This window comes from Triturus cristatus, chromosome 4_2 (genome assembly GCF_964204655.1).
Source record: "Triturus cristatus chromosome 4_2, aTriCri1.1, whole genome shotgun sequence".
In the NCBI taxonomy this organism is placed as follows: Eukaryota; Metazoa; Chordata; class Amphibia; order Caudata; family Salamandridae; genus Triturus; species Triturus cristatus.
This window is the reverse complement of record NC_140586.1, coordinates 914038999-914059634: the sequence shown is the minus strand read 5'-3', so window position 1 is coordinate 914059634 and position 20636 is coordinate 914038999. Positions and strand designations below refer to the sequence as shown.

The window sequence follows — 20636 nt, the reverse complement described above, 5'->3', positions numbered from 1 at the left end:
ATATAAATACATCATTGTCCTGTGTAAGTGATGTGAAAATGTGCTAATTGCAAAGAAATATCAATATAAATCATAATCGAGGTATTTGCCTCAGCTATGTGGCAAGAATGCACCCAATTGCTAAAACATGTGTTCAGAGGTAAGCCCAAAGATGGGGTAGTGAGCAATCAGACATGACTCCAAAATGCAGGGTCATAGAAGCGCAGACCCCTTAATTGAAATAATGCAGCTGTGCTATCTCCAGAGAGGTATGTAGAATGTCGAAATATGTTTGCAAAGTAAAAACAAAGCCCTATCTGGCATCAAGATCCCGCTACGTGTAGTGTGTGCTCTATACCAACTACCGATTTTAGAAAAAATTAAGTAAGGTGGATGTCGCACCAATACATTCTTCAGGAGATACGACTGGCCACTCACCACACCAGGGAAGAGTACACTGACGAGGCAGTGGCATGACCCTATATACAAGCTTGTGGACCTGCTGTGTCCGGAGCTGCGAGACCACATGATACACGCAGGACTCGTTCTGGCGGCGTTTTAGTCACATGATGCTAGGCTGTTGGGAATTGTAGTTGCAGCCATGTTTCTCAGCAACCATCTCACGTTATTGCCTTCTTACAAGGAATCTTGTTTATGGTGACTTCTTGTAAGGGCGCAACCAGTTCTGGCTCATAAATCCTGAGCGACCGGTCGAAATTTGTTTTTAAAGAGGTGCCTTGAAAGGGTTAAAAAGTTAGGTGTATCTAGCATAAATCCCTGGTAGGGCCAGCAGGAGTTCCTTGGTACAGAAACTTAAAAAAATATAGTGTCCTTTGATTTTGCCGAGGGAGTCTTTTTCCCATCGATCACTTTGCTACCCCGGGACACGGACTGGTCCCACAGTACCAAGTGATCTGATTGGCTGGCCGCAAAAGCCATGGAAATGTTGCAGCTGCCATTTCAAGTCTCTTGCAGTTGGTCCCTGTGTCTTCAAAAAGTTACTGTATAAGGCGGCAGGGTAAGGACAACCTAACCTCAGTCAGATGCAAACGTTTCAAAATTCTTTCACAGAGCTGCAGCACTTCAAGTGGTTTCTAGCTGTCTGCCTTGAGTAGGAACTAACCGCTGTCCACAATCCTGCAGTACCCCAAACTGTTGCTAGAGGTCCCTCTCGAGTCAGATGCAAAAGTCTGGATTTCTTTCACAAAGCTGCAGTATCTAGAGTGGTTACCAGGTGTTCCCGCTCAAGTCAGATGCAGGTTCGAGCTACATTTGAACAGTCAAATGGATAAAGAGGGTTGGCTAAAAGCTCACTGTACAAATGTATTGGGAAAACATGAGGTTGGCAACTCTCAATAAATGTCTTCATTATTTTGTAACACTGGTGATGATATCCTAGTATACATACATAGTAGCAGTTACTGGTAAATTCAAGCGCCTTCACCCTTATTCTTAGCAAGCTGTGTTTTGGGTCGAGCCTTTGACAGCGCTTGTGCTGTCTGCAAGACCTGTTGTATACTATTCTATGGCTTCTGGCACACCCAGCGATTGCTATTGGCTGTTGTCTGTGTCAATCAGAAATGCAGCTTTGTTATTGCTGCATTTCTGTAACTGACCCTCCTTTGTGTGCTTAGCTCTGCTTCTGACGGTTTAACTCAGAGAGCGTTTTGTTTGCCCATCACACTGTATAGCGTGTGTTGGCCCCTCCTCCCTCTTCAGACGAAGGGGCAAAAACAACAAATGCAATTTAATAGCAAGAACGAAGCGCCTGTTAGGCTGAGACACAAGTTTGATTGTCTGTGGTAAACTTCGCTTCTTTTTAGTAATTGGATTTCACTCTATCTTTAAAAGAATACATGCAGCTGCTAACAATGATTACGATGTTAACTACAGTGCAACGTTTCTCTTTTTTTCAAGCACACACTTCTTTCTAAACATGTGGTGAACGTATATAATCCATTTACACCAACATATATTTCTTTTTCCTGGCGCTTTTTTATATTTTACCAATACATTTTGTAACCATTTAATTACTGCGCATTTGTTCGTATTTAAACACTAACCGGGCTGAGGTATTGTAACTTGTCTGCGTATTCGCATTTGCATCCCTCATGAGTATCACCAGTTCTAAACATGCCTGACTGATGACCTAAAAGAACAACTTTTGTGGCCATTGTTTTCGTGTTTGTTTTCTCACTCTGCATGCCTCGAAGGGATTGCCGGTGGCAGTCTATAAAGCCCGCTCCACCGTGCATGCTGCTACACGTGCTGAGCTGTCCTAATTAAGGAAGCTATACCGAACACAATCCGCTGCATCTGTATGTGTTTACAGATGTGCCAAAGGTCGGCACACCCTTCAGAAACACCCCTCCCTTATTGGATCCCGCTGTGTAATTGCTCCAATGTGTGTTCCACATCGCAGGCAGCGTCCGTTCTTCAGAGCAGGAAGTATGTCTGTTGTTACCCTACAAAATCGTACTCATTTTATCGACCTAGGGAAGGATGAAAGGCTGAGTGAGTCATGCCGATTCCAACCGTCACCATGAGGTCGAGCACAGATTCCTGGAATGCATTAATTTATTCAGGGCACAAGTCCTAAATAATGAAGTGGGGGGACGCTGACGTCACGACAGGAAGTGACGTCACGAAAGGTGGCTTGCACAGATTAATTGCCTCCCCTCGCTCACTCCTTAGATGCGATTGCATCAGAGAAGCCAGCGCGTGAGCAGCGTTCTGAATGAGTTCCGATCTCGCCCCAGAGAGGCCAACGAGTGAATGTGTGGCTCCATTTGCGCCAGTTATCGAGCTCCCTGGAAAAATAAGTGGGGGGGACGCCTTCCACCCGCGTGGTACCCCGACTCGAGCCCTGCATTTATTAGTGCACTCAGTGCCGTAACGGCTGGTATACCCCAGATAATTTTGTTTATAAAGCGCACACTGGTAATTAAATTGCTTCTAGGTGCTTTCGTCAGCAGCACCGGTGGTATGTATAAGAGAGGTTTGCACTGAGCGCTTGTGGGATTTTATTCTGCATTCATTGCAGACAGGGAGGGTGAGGTCAGCTCTAGCTTTTCACGATGTGTGACTAGCGGGCCAGAACGTCTGTTATGTCCATGTTAATGTTGTTTGTAAGGGGCACACAAAATAATTCAATTGCTTCTAGGTGCTTTTCCGAACAGCATTAAGTGTGCTGGAGGTTTGCATAGAGGGCGCTTGTGGGATTTTAAGGTAGGCCTGCATTGCTGGCCTGCTTAGGTGAATCAACTGTAGCTTTTCACAGTGTGTGACTCAGGAGTACTTGTCGCTGTAATGGAACTCCATCCCTTTAGAGCAGAGGTCTTCAAACCTTTTTGCTCTGAGCCCCCCTAAGCAAAATGTTTTGAGGTCGGGCCCCTTCCAAAACTTTATGGCAAGGATTGGGAGAGCAGGACAGACATGGCTGCTTGCAGGAGGCGGGGCTTATGAGATGATTTCAGGAGTACTTTTTCTATAGTTCATAAACCACACTAAATATGAGACTTATAAAACAGCAAATGCATCAAACAAAAACATGTATTGTCCCAAAAATACTGCTCCCCAGAATTGGGTTTGTTTGTGAGCCCCTCACACCCTTGGACCCCAATGCAACTACACCTACTGTACCAAGGATAACCGCAGTCCTGAGTAGCAGGCTATCTCCTCTGCATCTTTCACCTCTTTTCCATCATGCCTGACCATCACTCCAATCTTGAAACAGGCTCTCTGTTCCGTTAAAAAACACAAAAAGCTCCCATGTTGGATCCCTTTTTTCTGCAAGGGTGGCCTCAGTCGTAATGCTAGAAAGGAAAATAATCTCCCATGCCACTTTTTTAAAGGTAGACAGTCATAACTGTGAGGCAAACCCCTGGGCCCCAGCCCTACTGCATCTGCTGCATCTGCTTCATTAATGATAACCAACAGTGGCCACTTACACACCTGGCAGCAGTACCTGCAGTACCGGCCCTTTAAAAAAAAAAAAAAAAAGGCCACTTATAGTGTCGCATTCTTTGGGGTATCGCTCTCTCTGGCCATTTGTAAACTTAAACATTAGTCCCCATACAGTGCTCCCTTTTCTGGGCCCTCTATTTGACCACATCCATGAATCTCGCTCCTTTCCTCTTTCTCCTGGACCATTACTCTGAGGCCTCAGGGTCAAGAGGATTAGGGCTCTGCATCTGAATGCAACCCTGCTGGCCTTCCACCTGCCTCCACATGGACTCAGCTATCACAATAAAAACTGTCCCTGTAAAGTAAATGCTGACTTTGAGGTCCCTCTGCCTGAAAGTGAAAGGTGTGGTCCTAGTGCAGAAAGTTAAAAAATAAACCAGCCTTCTTACCAGCCTTAATTGAGTGAGTCACTTAAAGCCAGGGTCACCAGAATTATGAGTTTCTGCAGCAGTGTTTTCCAAATAATTATGAGTTTACCGCATTTGCTACATAATCCATAATCTGCTGCGTAATCTGCAGAATTTAGCCCCGAAAAATAGATTCCAGCTCAAATGGAACAAAACTTGTTTAAAACATGACGTGTTTAGGAGCATTGGAAGGCCTTTTGCAAAGATTGACTTGTAATCTTGTAGCTGCTTATTGCTGTATTTGGGTGTTAAACTGGTACTAATGAAGTGAAATATTGCCCCTAACAGCGAAACCATAAGTTAAAATGTCAAAATAATGAAGTAATGCTAACCACAAAATGTGCTGCATTGTGCCACATAATTTATCTTTTCTTGCTGCATAATTTATTCAACCCTGCCTCATAATGTGGTCCTCTCCTGCTGAATAATTCCAGTAGCTCTGCTTAAATCTTCATGGTGGCAAATATTTATTCTGTTTGAGGTGTAATGTTAGGGTGTTACCAGATGAGGTCTGGAATAATGGTGACATAAAAATGTCTGCATTAGATACAGTCTGATTAGTTATTACTAATAACTATATTTTGTAGAAACGTGTTTTATCTCAAACACTGCATCAATTTGCAGCAGCATAGTTTATGCTATATGAAATACTAATTTAAAATATGGACTTACATATTTACAGTGCTTCTGCCACAGGCTGGGACCTCACATCACTATAAACAGGGCTACTGGAATTATTTGGCAGGAGAAGGGCAAATTATGCAGCAGGGTTAACAAAATTCTGCAGCAAGCAAAGGCGAATTATGGTAATTAATGCTCAACATTTTGTGATGGCATTAGTGAATTATTTTGCCATTTTACACTTGTTAACACGGTCCTTGCATAGTTCCCTTCATAAGTACCAGTTTAATACCCATATATAGCAATACTGCACTTAAATTACTGTGAACACACAAAACAGACTCTTTTTGCAACATCATTGACCCTTCCAGCACACTCAGTGACCTCTGACCCCAAGGCACTCCGATCACAGTTTTGACTTCAAGGGCACTGAGTAAATAAAGAGAGCCTGGAAATGCAGCAGATACACGCTGTACTTCCAGGCCATCTTCATTTACATGTGTTTGCAGAGGCATTTGCGCCCCCCTGGGAACCCATCCATTCCCCCCCTAGGGGGGGGGGGGCGCTCACAGTTTGAAGACCTCTGCTTTAGAGGTTTTATATGTTAATGGTCCGTACACGTAACTTAGGCGAGCGAAAGAAGGTCATCATAGGCGAGCGAGACAAGGTCATCATAGGCGAGCGAGACAAGGTCACGCTAGGCGAGTGAGACAATATCACGATAGGCGAGCGAAAGAAGGTCATCATAGGCGAGCGAGACAAGGTCATCATAGGCGAGCGAGACAAGGTCACGCTAGGTGAGTGAGACAAGAGCACGATAGGCGAATGAGACAAGGTCATCATAGGCGAGCGAGACAAGGTCATCATAGGCGAGCGATACAAGGTCATCATAGGCGAGCAAGACAAGGTCATCATAGGCGAGCGATACAAGGTCACGATAGGCGAGCGAGACAATGTCACGATAGGCGAGCGAGACAAGGTCATCATAGGAGAGCGAGACAAGGTCACGATAGGCGAGCGAGACAAGGTCACGATAGGCGAGCGAGACAAGGCCATCATAGGCGAGCGAGACAAGGTCACGCTAGGCGAGTGAGACAAGGGCACGATAGGCGAGTGAGACAAGGTCATCATAGGCGAGCGAGACAAGGTCATCATAGGCGTGACAAGGTCATCATAGGTGAGCGGGACAAGGTCCTCATAGGCGAGCTGTCAGTTCTACCCTAGGCTCACAGTGTTACCGCCAATTTAGATGTTCCGAGGAACGTCTCTGACAAAGTGCGCCCATCAAAGCTCATCTTTGGCATGGATTTTTATAGGGCGTTGGCTTGGTCCAATGCGAATGTGCAGATGGTTGGTGGTATTTAACAGGTTTATAATCCTCCAACACTCTTTTGTTATCTTTAATATATATTAGAAGAGCATGCAAGTAAACTGCAGCTGCAGAGCTTACAGAGAAGCTATGTTAGAGGCGAGCATTCAGCAATCTGCATGTATCTTTTTGTCATTTTATAGCTTTAAACATGAATTGTAAGGGGTACATCACCCACACGGTCTTCTAAGGGATCGCAGAAACTCAGCTTGTCACTTGCGTGTCACAAAGTCCCACTGTAGACAAGTTGGATGATCATATCGCAGCAGTGGGCATGCTACCAGGAGGGTGGTCATGGATGTTTGAAGGTCTGGGAAGTGGGCTGTGCTTGTGTAGGTCATCTGCCCGAGAATCAGAGATGTGCTCCAATCATGCCACAGCAAGCAAGAAGCACATATTCAAAGGCAAGGGACCACATCCTGCACCCTTGTGTCTTGTGCTCCTTGGTGATATTTTGTGGAGAGACAGGGAGCCACATCTTCAGATCCACACTCCTCTAATGAACAAACTCATCATTTGTAGGGTCAGGGATTGGATCAGGTGCCTCGTGTTTGGAGCTGCTGCAGGCCTTGGCCTTGGCTCGGGTGTGTTGGAACACCGCATTGTCTTGCGAAAGAGCGGGTGGTCATGGACCCTTGCTTATGTAAAGAGAATGCAACTTCCAAACCGTTGCTGTCCGGACGCAAAAGACTGAGCCTCCAAAGGCTTATTGGATGCTGGGATGTCATTGGGATGCATCATTGAGCTGAGTGTTGTATCTGGGGTGAAATCTGGAGGTAGTGGGGGTCCGATTCCAAGTAGAGTGGGCTAGCCATAGCAGCGCTTTACACCTGCTGCAGGATAATTACCACAGGTGGCACTTTAGAAATCATTTCACAGGATGTAGAAACCAGCATTTGCAGTGCAATAGGTCTCGCATTTGCAAGAGTTTTAGCTATTGGCATTGTAAATGGCAATGCCTTTTATTTAGGTATTCTTTTTGACAATGCCGATAGCTCAAACTCGCGTAAATGCGAGACCTTTGCATTGCAAATGCTTGTTTTGAGTGGCACTATACATGTGTGTCAGTTACTGCAGTTACTTATAAGTTCACTGCCCCATGTTGTATGGTATAAATACCCATGCCTAAGCTGATTTATGATGACAAGATAATACTGCGGATTTCAATAAATGTCATGATTTCTATCAAAATAGTGATGAAACTTCACTAGACATAATAAACTTCGATTAAGGTGGATGTGTGCATGTGCACACACAGAGTATCCAGCTGCTAAAGTGGGCTTACCCATCGTCCTCTACTATGTGGCAAGGGAGCATATTTTGTGCCCAATTAATAAAGAGGGTTGGGTAAAAGCCACTGTATTCATGTATTTTATTATGATTAAGAAAAAAAAAAAAGGAGGCTGAATTTTGAAAACAGGAGACTGGCAATATCGCTGAACTGTCCTTAGGCCAGACCAAAAATAGTGGGTCACTTCAGGGGGGGAGGGTGGCAGCTGACAGGCCAGGACGAATATACAACATTACATCGCGGTGTTTACACCGCGATACCTTTACAACGCAGGCATTACAACGAAGTCGTTACAACGACTTGCGCTGGAGGGGGCTGGACTTAGGAACAGTATCATTTACTATTCCTACTCCAGTCTACGTACAGTAGGGAAGGTGTTGGAATAGTAAATCATACTATTCCTTAGGTTAGAGCGCCATCCAGCGCAAGTCATTGTTGACTTGCGTTGTAATACCCGCGTTGTAAAGGTATTGCGGTGTAAACACCGTGATGTAACCGATGTTTCCCGGCCAGGACAGTGTAATGTCACCTCCATGTGCTGTATTCAGCCACAACTGTGGTGCAAAAATAACTATTGATGGACAGAATGCAGAACAATGTCATACATTCACACCAGTACAGAGATCTGGGCCTAAATCCATCGTTTTTTTGCTCACCATGCCATTCCAGATTCGACCCAGCCATATGCCAATCAGTCTTGACCCTGCACCCAATGGGAACAGTCCAGCCCGAACTGCCAGGCCAGGTCCTCCCTGGACTGGAAACAAGCATCCTAGGACCGGTTTCGGGGTTTCACACCTCTTCAGCCAGGATAGCTTGATTCCAGTGGCAAGGAGAGCACGGGACCCACATCTGAGCATACCCGTCCCACTGAGGGTGACAAATGCAAAAAGAACTATTGATCGACAGAATGCAGAACAATGTCATACATTCACTCCAGTACAGAGATCCATCGCATTTGTGTGTCTTTTGCTTTTTCACCACAACTGTGGTGCAGCAGTGGGATATGGAGGGGCTAGTAGGAATGTGGTGTGGGTAGTCACGCTGTGGTGAGGGTTCAGAGTGATCTTTTCATCAGACAGTGTGGTAGTCGGGCTGACATATACATTGGTGGTAGGTGGTAGTGTCAGCAGACAGTGTGGTAGTTGGGTTGACAGTGCATTGGTGGTGGGTGGCAGTGTCAGCAGACAGTGTGGTAGTTGGTTTGACAGTTAATTGGTGGTGGGTGGCAGTGTCAGCAGACAGTGTGGTAGTTGTGTTGACAGTGCATTGGTGGTGGGTGGCAGTGTCAGCAGACAGTGTGGTAGTCGGGTTGACAGTTAATTGGTGGTGGGTGTTTGGTGTCAGCAGACAGTGTGGTAGTGGGGCTGACAGTGCACTGGTGGTGGGTGATAGTGTGTTGCTATGAGGCGTGCTAAGGTTAGTAGGGAGGAACAGGGTGGGTTGTGCCATGCTATGAGGTGGTAATGCAGTGCTGTGGAGAAAGAGCTTACTGGGGAAGTGTAATGATGGGAAGTTAGTGGATTGTTGGTAGACAGCTGTGGTGGTGAGGTGCTATTATGATGGACAGAAATAAAATCATCATGAGGTGGAACCGTGTTGGAAGGTGTGGCGGTGTTTGGAGTGCGAGACAGTGGTGTTTGGGGCTGGGGAGTCCTGTAGTGGAAGTGGAAAGCTGTAGTGTGGTGCTGGGAAATGGTAGTGCATTTCTGAGGTTGGTAGGTCAATACTGTGGCTTGTGGTATTTTCTCGTCACGTAGTCCAGTCCGTGTTATCCTTGCGCCAGTAAGCAGGCGTGCAGCAGCAGCGGCCACGGGAGCTTCCTGGTCTCCCGGTTTTCCGGTTTCCCACAACTTCACCATGATCGCACCACAACTGGCAACAACTGGCAGCAGCGGCAGGTCTCCCGTGTGGCAGCAGGCGAGGGCGGCAGCAGGCGAGGGCGGCGGCAGGATCTCCCCGGTCTCCCGCTCTACATAGTGGACTGAGGAGAGCTGTGATGGGCGGCAACGGGGGTGACAGACGGCAGATGGGGAAGCTTCTGCACTTCATCCCAGGCCGCACCCCTTGGAGAGAGGCGCTGCGAGTCAACCAGGCGAGGGAAGGGAACCATCACCATCACAAACTGACATGGGGCGGGAGCCTGCCGTCTCACCTGCCGTTCTACCAGCCGTTCCCTCCCTCCCGCTACCTACCCGCTCTCCACCTGCCTCCCTGCCTCCACCTACGGACCTCCACGATCAGCGCAGTTTTATTCGCCCGGTTTCCCGGTCTTCACCTGGTGCCCCCCTCTAGTGGGAGTAGGAGGAAGCAGGGAGCCGGGGGTCGGGGGCCGAGAGCGGAGAGAGTCAGGCAGCGGCTGTGTAGTTGTGCGGCACGAGCTGCCATCAGGGTCCACTACCAAGCGGAGAGCGGGGTGGAGACAGAGAAGTGGGGTCCAACACCGGACACAGCCACCCCCAGCCAGACAGACATCTCATCAGCTGATCACCAGAATACCCACCAGGACATCCCAAGAGCTGAGGTGAGGCGAGTGGTGGGCGAAGAGCACTGTAGCATTTTTAACACACTGCATTTGGAGAGCCTATCCCCAAGATTGAGGCCCGCAAAACTTTAAGGAATCTCCTACAGCCCAAGCCACCAGGTCGGGGGAGTGGGCACACAGTCACAGGTTGCTGGTAGGCTGCCCACCAGTCCAACAGGAGGGCCCACACCAGCTCACCAGCCCTCCACAGTGAGAGAACAGCGCAAAGATCAACCATGCAGACCAGAAACTCAAACCTGGTCCAACACCAGGACAATCATCGCCCCCACAAATCAGCAAGGCGGCAAAAGTCCAAGATGCTGTACTCACTAGGCAAAGGGTGGGCCAAACCAGGGTCAGTCTTTAGGGAGGGGCCTTCGGAGGACCCGCAAATGGGCGAACCGCCAACAGCATTCGTAATCCCATCAGGAAGGACCACGCATACAAGCGAAACTACGGCAATCGGGAATAGAACCAGTATCATAAAGAGAATGACCACCACGAAAGGTAACAGCGATATAAGAGCGTTCCTGCGCTACACAACCTCAGATGATAAATTTGGTGAATCCGGCAGAACCGCTTGCACACCCTGCGCAGAAAAATCTGTCAGACCATCGGCAGATGCCTACAAATACGCGGTCACAAGTCTAGGATTTCAACCAGGTGTTCCACTGTCACCAGAAATAACCACCTTTAGGGGGGAAAGAGCACCAGAAACAACAACGGTTCCAGGCTCATCCAGCTCTAACAATCCAGTAAGTCAAACTTCAGGGATTGCAAAAATGGACCACATGGTCAAGGGAGCCAACGTTCTTATAATAAGTGAATCAAGGGAATCAACGGAGGGTACCACCAGTCATTAAATTCAACACCATCAGCTAAACACGGCTCCCCCGTCATTCCAAGGGGGTCCAATAATAAACAGCAAATCAACTGACCAGCTGACTGCATTACACCCCAAGGCCCCAAACAGTGCCTCACCGCCTGGTCAAACAATCACGACGACACGGTCCAACAGCAATGACAGGAACACAAATGGAATTAGTGTAGTACAAAAGGCAGCCCCAACAGATGCACATCCTACTGGCCCCAGTCTAGCGTCCCACATCCCAAAGCTCCAGCCAACCTTGAGAACATCTCCCGCTTTACCTACATTATACACAATTCCCTCTGCCTCCCGAGCACCCGACAGTGCCAATAACCACACAGGAAACAGTGGATTACTTTTCAATCATTCAAATTCATCTCCCAACCTCTCAATCTCAGAATTGTGCGAGGCCTTTCCCTCAGCTTCAAGAAATAACATGGGCACACATAGAACTCATTTAAGACTTCATTCGGAGCCCATTGACTCTTTTTCAGCACCAGCTGAGTCCACAAGTCACATCTCTCACCTAAACAGAGCCCTAATCCTTCAAACTCCAGCTTTCTTTCACATGCAAACGACCCTTGGACCTTTGGCTCCCCTAAAATGGGAGCCGAAATAGATCATCAGCCTCAAATAATTGAAAACCATCTAGCACTGATCAATGACGCATTGATTTCAATGGGAAACGCTGCCATAATGTATGCACATAAATTGGACACCCAAATAAATATATTACAAACAGTCGCCGGCCTGATCTCGGGGCTAGATTCAAAACTGGAACCTTTGAATTCACTGATACACAGAGCCCAGGCAAATACAGCTCTAACAGTCAAACGAGAGTCCTGCGGCTGCAGTCCACCACTGCAGGATCTGGAAAAGCTCCCAGAGAAAATGAGCACTCTAGTCAAGGACCTCAAGAACGAAGTCAACAGGCGACCGAACATTTCATATTCCCATCAAAACACAAAGATGATCACAAGCACGAAGGACTTCCAAATCAACGATAAGGAAGCCTTGCATGAAACCACAAGGGTCATGGGTGACTAAATAAACAGTGTTGAAGAACCTGAAACAAAAACCAACTACAAATTTAGACAAAGGCCAAGGAACTAACAACAAGTCAAAGCCGTCAATTTCAGACAACCAACACTTATCTAGAAAAAATAAGAAAAAATTAAAAAAGCTAAACAAATTTAAAAAAAATCAAAACCAACAATGAAGGGTCTATCTGGCAGTGGCTCCAGTCAGAAAACCAGGAGACTGAGGATCAGAATAAAGACCATCGCAAGATCAATACCTCATCTCAAAAAAAGACCCCCAATAAAGAAACTTCAGGTCTACAAACAGAAGGTACAACCAACATCGAAACCATCCCTCAAGGCACCTTAGGATACTCTACGACGCATCTATCAAAGTCCCCGAACACGACTAAAATGAAACCGAGGTGGCACTTTAACAATTCACAAGGGCCACAAGCTGAAGAAGCAAACCACTAACAAAATAAAAATTCAGAATCCAACATAAAGTGTTCTCTAGTGACCAAACCGGACAATGCATGTACGAACAGCATCAATCAAGGAAAACCCAAAACAAACAAATGCGTTTCCGCGCTAGCACAAATCCAAAAGGAACCTCAATCAAAAACCATATTTATCAATTATAGGGAGACGAAGTCCACTCAAACACGCACTAACAACTTATTTTCATGCACTGCCCACAACCACATGCTCAGGAGCAATGCTCAGCGGATGGTAGTAAACTCAAACTTGCCTGGGGAAGACTTGGATACCCAGGCGAAACCAACTCGGAATTCTATAGAGGCCTTTGACATGCAGGAGGCAACCCTTCAACAAAACTTGCCATCCAACGACCAAATAAAAGACCAGGAAAAACTAAAAGCACTGCTGTACCCCGAATACATCTCGCAGGGGAAATGGGACATTCTTAATCGTAGAAATCTCCTGAAACTCTGCGCAAACATTCCGGGCTTGGAAAAAATAAAAACAACTGACATTGACAGCGTGTCTTTCCTTGCCCCCGGACCAAGCGAGACCAATGAGACAACAGAGTTAATCTTCGCCAACTTGGCCATGGCCGAGGTCCTGAAAGGAAATAATAAGCAACTGGAAAACTGGGGAATAAAAATTATGACCCTGTCTGCTATAAAATATCCAGTGATCCTGAAAAGTAGAGATCTGAAGGAACAGCCGGGACCTCAAGAACAGATCAATCAGAAAAGAACACCCAAAAAGGATTCAACCTGGCCAGTAATAGCAACTGGGTCTATTCTCCATGGCACCAAGGGCGGTCTAAAAATATACCTGACCAGCGATTGTTCAATCAAAATAACAACACGCGCAGAAGGGGGCAACCGCTCCTGCTCGACCATGGGGAATACCAGCAAAGACTGGTCCAGGCTCCCACGGGCCCTAAACCCTAGCCCCTAACACCAGGTCCCTCATAAGCAAGCAAACTGCGCCACCAAAGGTTCGGCATCACCTGAGAAATGGCTCTGCCCAGCATAGATGCCCGCCGCACAATATCCGAACACTAAACATCATGACCTGGAATGTCGTACATTCCTCGAAGGCGCTGACTTAATTTGCACCCAAGAAACATGGGCAATCAAACATTCATCAATAAGAGGCTATGCAGAATATTCCAAACCTGCCATCAAAGGTAACATATTCGGGAGACCATCAGGTGGGATTTCCATATGTATTAAGTACTCGCTGAAAGTACACTTCACAGAAATAAAGACCTCTTCGAACATGTTTCTGGCCGGCACCTTGAAAGGCCTCAATACGATTGATGGCCAACTATCAAAACTCCTAATCAACGTCTACTATAATCCTCACGGGCCGGGCCCTAAGGACAAGCTTACTCAGCTGATAACTCAGATAGAAACTTTGCTTTTACAGTTTGCATCTATGAAACCCAGTATTCTTGGGGACTTCAATATGCACAGAATAGGGGACAATGCATCGCAAAACCACCGCTCTGGGACTACAGGGATTTTCCTCGCCCTTATGCGGGCATAAGATTTGGCAACAACGCATTCTCTATCCATAAGGAACAACCCCGGGGCATTTTTCGCACCTACTTACAATAATCAGACCACAATAGATTACATCTTAATAAGTGAGAGACTACAAAAACTCATGTCAAACTACACTGTGCACCCAAGGAGCGAAAGTGACCATGCCGCCTTAATGGTTCAGTTAAACATCACAGCAGACATTCGCCATTTTGTACGCTGTATTGGGGCAACTGACGGGGAAGAACAGCATAAACTCCTCAGAAGAATTAAATCGGGGCCGATGTCAATTAGTAAGTTTGACTCTTGGAAACAAACGTGGACAGGCTGGCAAACCAGCTTAAACAATAGGGGCACCATAGATGAATGGGACTATTTCGCCTACGAACTAGCCTCACTGCTTCGGGGGAGCACTACATACAGAACCCCCACAGACCCATCACACACCCTAGGACTTGTCCCAGTGATCAAGGAAAGCACCAAACAATTAAACGCCAAACTCAGAGCTTATCAGAAAACCGGGTCAGAGTTTGCCAAAATGCAACTCAAAGTAGCCTCAAAAAGCCATTCAAAACAGGTTTGGGTTGCAAGACGTGAATGCACGGAGTCAAAGTGGCTGAAGATCTTTGAACTGCTGGCACCGTGTAAAACCCAAGAATTCTGGAGATATCTAAACAACTTAACCCACGGGGCCACTAACAGAGAGAACCCACTTGATGAGGGCACTTGGGTTGCCCATGTGAAAACTCTGTACACGAGCGATTCAAACATAACTCCTCCAAAGAGTCCCGCAACACCAGGGGAGGGAACTGGCAACAACATAGCCGCATTGCCCATAATGTTAGATTATCCAGTTTTTCCAGGCAAAAGTCTAGTCTGTACAACTCTAAAAAAGATTTGACACAATGGGGCACTGGGCCCCAATGGCCTGCCTGGCTCTCTTTTCAGGGCAGACACAGACTTTTGGATGGAAAACTTGGCCCAGTTATATGCCGAATGCAGGCTCCTGGGGGATGTTCCAGATTCCTGGAGGGGATCGCTGCTGCACCCAATATACAAGAAAGGACCAAAAACCGACCCTAAAAACTACCACATGATCGCCCTGTTGGACATTGAAGGCAAGGCTTACGCACGCACTCTTCTGGTGGAACTAGCAGACTGGGCTGGCACTGAAGGCCTCTTGCCCAAATCGGGTTCAGACTTGGGGGCTCCACTGTGGACAATATAATCGCCTTAGCCCAACAAGCGGTGGCCCACCAAACCCTGCTGCTTTTTGCTTGTTTTATTGATTACTCGGCAGTCTTCGACGGGGTAGATCGCACCATCCTCTGGCAGAAGTTGGCGCACTAGAACATCAGGCCGTCTTTACTACAAGCCATCAGATCAATGTATTCACGAACCTGGGTAAGGGTCAAACTCTCCAGTGAGTTTGCCACAGAGAACATTGCCATGGATCGGGGGCTAAAGCAAGGCTGTGTCCTGGCCCGATGCTTTTCAATTTATACACAGCCCACATGGCCCAAGCCCTTAACGGAGCCACACTAGCCACCCCCAGGATCGGGCGCACCAAGATCCAACTGATGCAATACGCTGACGACCTGGTACTCTTAGATCACACCAAAATCAGCTTACAAAAAGCACTTACTGCCCTTGCAGTCTACAACGCCAAAAATAAGCTGGTCGCCAACCCAAGAAAGTCCAATATAGTGATTTTTGACCACTACCCGAAAAAAAAAGTGGCTAAGTGGAGGCTGTGTCCGCTGACTTTGGACTGTATACAACATTGCAACTATCTGGGGGTTTGGCTTAGCGAAATGGGCCCAGGTGTCTACCTCTATAAATTGCAGCAGAAAGGGAAAAAGATCACCTATGCCCTCTGCAAATTACACGCCACTCTAGATATTCCAACATCAGCTATCCAAAGAGTACTGAGAACGAAACTACTACCATCTCTCAATTATGCGCAACAGGCAATTCCAGGGAAATTTGCAAAAGATCTAGAAAAAATACACTGCACAGCCTACAAAAAGCTATTTCGCCTACCGGCTTGCACCAGGAACAACCTAATTCATCTGGAATTTAACCTTAACCAACAAAAACTGGAAGAGATGGCGACCTTGAGCAAATACTTTTATCTAACAACGGCGGCACCGAAGAACTCCATGAAGGCCGTTATAAAAAGCATCTTCCAAGAACCCGCAAATCCTTGGTTTGCTTGTCTCGGCTCCACCAAAGACCTACTGCAACTTACAACAGAGAACCGGGACCCCAGCATAATCAAGTATGACACTATTAAAAGTACAATAAAAAAGCAAGTACGTCTATGCTCCCGCACTTTGGATATAGAATCCTTGGTAGCAAAAGGCTTCCACGAGTCTCAAAGCCTCCCCCACACACTGCACAACCTCAAACTTCACCTACGCAGGCAGTGGGAAGACAAGCCCTACATAGGATCCTAGCAGCCAGATTACATCCTTTCCCCCTTAAAGAACTATATCCAACTGGGACAGTAAGGTCAGTCATTGCGGAGTGCCGTTTCTGTAAATACAAACGTGAGTCTTTGGCCCATATTTTACTCTGTTGCCCGGCTCTGCGCCTAGCCCGCAGAATCTACCTCAGGCCCATTCTACTTCAACTGGGCACTCGCACTGTCCATCGACTTTACACGTTGGACACAGTGAAACATATGGGCAACTTTGGCAAATGTGTCCATTATACCCGTACAAAACTGATGGACACTTCCCCCTAGGCCGTCAGGCAGGCAGTTGCGCGGCTGCCGCCCGGCCACCTTTTTATCACCTGATTGTTTTTATCCAAGACTGCAAAAGAAAAATTGTAACAATTGTGCTTATAGGCTCGTTTTCTTTTTTTTAGATTTCTGGATTTTAGACTTCTTGATTCTAATTCTGTCATTTTAAAATGCTGCGTTTTTTTCTTATTGTAATGGGTTTAAGTAACCACACAAATAATTAATTAATTAATTCATTCATTCATTGTTGTATTTTCTCCTTCAAACCTCAATTTTACTATTGTTTAATTATGCAATTAAATAAAGAGTAGCACATTTCATGAAATTTCAAAAATTCCATAGAGCATTTCCGTGAACTGCATGGAGTCTGCTAAAGCAATGCCCACACCTTCATGCGCCCCTAAAGCCAGTGCCCTGGTGGGAGACTGTCCTCCCTTACTGTGACACGGTAGTTCATGAGTGGCATGTAGTGTGGTGATATGCAGTTGTGTGGGGTTGGAGTGGTGCTGCTGTGAGGTGGTAAAGTGGTGGTGTGGGCTTATAGTGTGGTTCTCTTGATGTGCTGTGATGTGGCGGTGTGGTGCTGTGGGGTATGGTATGGTGGTAGAGGTGGTTGTGCAGTGTTGAGCAGTCATACTGTTTAGTGAGGTGGTTGTGCAGTGATGAGCAGATGTGTTCAAGGCACCTCTTGCTGGCCTTGAGATGCTAAACCATGCTGGCGTTTTTTAATTTATATTGATTTCCAGCCCTACTGGCCTTTCACATGTGAGCCTATCACTAACTCTGCTCCGGGCCCACTGGTTAGGTGGGGAGCTTAGGGGCCTGTTACAGCAGCTAGTAAGTATGTGATGGGTGAGCAGAATGTAAGCACTGGACAGCCCATTTCATAATTCGAGGCATCTAATCCATGGACAACGCACACCCCTCCGCCCTCATTCTTGCCCATGTCAGCATCAACCTTTGAAAACAAGCTGCATAATTCCTCACCATGCTCTCATTCTAACAAGTGGTGCTGCTGACTAGAGGCGGTCGGAATCTGCGGAAAATGTGCGACGCTCAGCGGGAAAATTTTTACATTTCTATGGGAAAGGGAGGAGAAAGTGAAACCTTCAAGAAAGAAGTTTGTGGAGTTCTACTTAACGGAGCTCCGCGAAGTGCTGGAAAAACTCCTCATCGTTTGCGGAGTTCCGCCAGTGGCGATGACCGCTAAGTCGCGCTGCTTGCACTGATTTGTAGTGCCAGGAGTTTGTCCTGTGCTATAAAATCAGCCCGAATGGCACTACGTGTCGTGCCAGAGGGCGCTACTGCTTTCTGCTGCTCGAGTAGATATTCTCGACGCGAGCAGCAGATTTCTCAATGAGCTGCCGCGACCTCCCGTGTTGAGAAACCTTTCCGGGAGTAGATCTAGCACACAATTGTTTCTCGCTAATGGTCGCCAAATTAATGATTAATGTTGGTAAGCCGCTCGAGAGAAAAAACTCCGCTCCCCGTCACTTTGCTGAGTTTTGCGGAATTGTGCTCTCTGCAAAACTCCGCCACAGTAGCATCTTGTAACCACAGTGTAATGAAATGCATTACACCTTGAAGATCAGCAGACTCTGTTCCTGCTTCTTGGGGTGCAGTGTCCACCCAGGTGCAACCTGACCCCTCAGGTTAGTGTACAGATAAAACATTGAATAAGATATGGATTCAGTGCAAAGACCCAGCTGAGCACCCTTGAAGTTAGTGTTGCCCCTTTATTGCTAAATCTCAGACTAATGGAAACCAAAGACTTGGATTGTCACTTTTACTGTCACACTTGACTGAATTATTGTGATCTTTGGCAAATGACGTGCTAGCCCTGTGCATCAGCACCCTTACTGGATAATGTTGCTGTGGGTGTGAAAGTTGCAGCTACATCTTAAATAAAAAAACATTTCAGCTGTTGTTTTTGTTTATTGCATGAGTAATTCTCAGTTGGCAGTGTAGAATATGCTACAGAAATGCTAATTATGAGTCCGATCACCAAGTTAAAAGGTTAGCTACCCATTTTGCCAAACTTAAAATGCATAGATAAAGTTTCAGCTAAGGACATGAAATTGGTGAAAGTGCCATGTGTGCGATGCCCTCGCAGACAACCCCCCCATCTGCCAATTTAACAGCGGATGCTGCTCCTTCTCACACCTGGCAGCCAAAGCTTGGAACGACCCTCCCCTGCACCTCAGGACCACCCCATCGTTCTGGCAACTCAGGAAAGGACTCAAGACCTGGCTGTTCCAATGAACAGATCCCCACAAAGCAGTTAGTAACTCCAGTGCCTTGAGACCCTCATGGGTGATTTGACGCGCTTTATAAATCCTTGATTGAGCGATAGATGCCCTGGATGAATAGAAACCCTGGGGAAGTACATTCAAGCCATCGCTGAGCACCAGACGCGCTACCACTTAACAGTTTATCTTGTTTACATTTAGATCTGATGCACCATGAAGGTCATTTACATTCTGCAGTTTGTTTTGTGTGGAGTTTAATTCATGCCCTAAAAACACAATGATAACAAACCAAGGGGCATATCAACAAGGGATGGCTATGTAATTATCGCCGCTTTAGAGTCTGTTTTTGGGCGAAAAGCGGTGATAATTATATCGCATTATTTACAAGGACACGCTATCGCGTGTTTCCTTGAATCAGCTCCTGTTTAGTTCACGCCACGCTTTGCATCTCTAATGAGATGCAAAGTAGGCGTTCCCTGCAAAAACTAAAGGGAAAATGATCTCTAAATGCCCTACTCCGTATTTACAATACAGCCCAGGTCACCCATAGCGATGTAAAATACAGCGTTAACCGCTGTTATCGCCGGTATTTTGAGTCTGCTATTTTTCATGACTACCCTATCTATGACATGGGAGGTGGATTCAGTGGCTGAATCCACATCTCCCTATCATCAATGTTTCTTCTATTGCTGTGGGAATATCGCTGGTTTAATAGCGATATTCCCACATAACGCCGCTTTTGATGTGAAATTTATCCCCCTGGAGTTACGAGTTGTTAATAACGCATTATCCGGACGATAAATTACAGCGATAGGCAGCGATAAATATAAAAGTGCTAAACACGCTTTGCGATATTTATCGCCGTCTGTTGCTGATAGGCCCCCAAGGCTAAACGCACTTAACGCTAAGATTATTATCGCCGGGTAGCGTGGATTTTTATCGCTGAGATAGCATGCTATTAGCAACGCTTATCTCAAGAGCGATAAAAATCCTCACGCTAACTGCCTAACGTGAGATTATTGCTGGAAACCCAGCGATAATCTCACGCAATGTGGCGTTAGCTTGATGATAGGGACTCACAAACTTAGCCATGATATCCACCTTCCATAGGATATCATGGCTAAGTCAGTCCTGAAGCAGGCGTAAGGAAAGTAGCGATAACAGGGGTTATCGCTACTTTTCTTGCCGCTATGCTTCATAGCGTGGGGCTTGATGATAGGAGAAATGTCGCTTAGCGACATTTCTCCTGTCATGTTAGGTCAGGAACGCCCACTTTGCATCTCATTAGAGATGCAAAGCTGGGCGTTAGGAATTCCTACGCTAACGCAAGTTTTCACGCGTCAGCGTGAGCTTGCTAATTAGGCGATAAAATTATCGCCGCTTTTCGGCTGAAAACGGCCGCAAAAGCAGCGATAATTCTATCGCCTCGCCTTGCTGATATGCCCCCAAGTCCGGAGCCGTGTGTGGGAGAGAGCTTCTGTTTGCCTGGGTTGCTGCATCCAGGGATTGTGGTAGGCCTCCAGCAGCAGTGTATATGTTTCTCCTCTAGTGAAGGGGAGGGAGCTGAGAAGGTGGG

At 46.6% G+C, this 20636-nt stretch overlaps 1 protein-coding gene across 1 annotated transcript in view; it reads right to left on the bottom strand.

The window, feature by feature from the left end:
- The window catches only part of LOC146835392 (uncharacterized), a 36763-nt gene extending 32632 nt beyond the window's left edge, over nucleotides 1-4131 (bottom strand). Inside the window, exons 1-2 of the mRNA XM_085599986.1 lie at nucleotides 4058-4131; nucleotides 3947-3960 (exon numbers count right to left, since the gene is read on the bottom strand). Of these exons, the coding sequence (XP_085456112.1) occupies nucleotides 3947-3960; nucleotides 4058-4131 (88 nt within the window). The remainder of the gene's footprint in view (nucleotides 1-3946; nucleotides 3961-4057) is intronic.
- Nucleotides 4132-20636: the final 16505 nt, after the last annotated feature.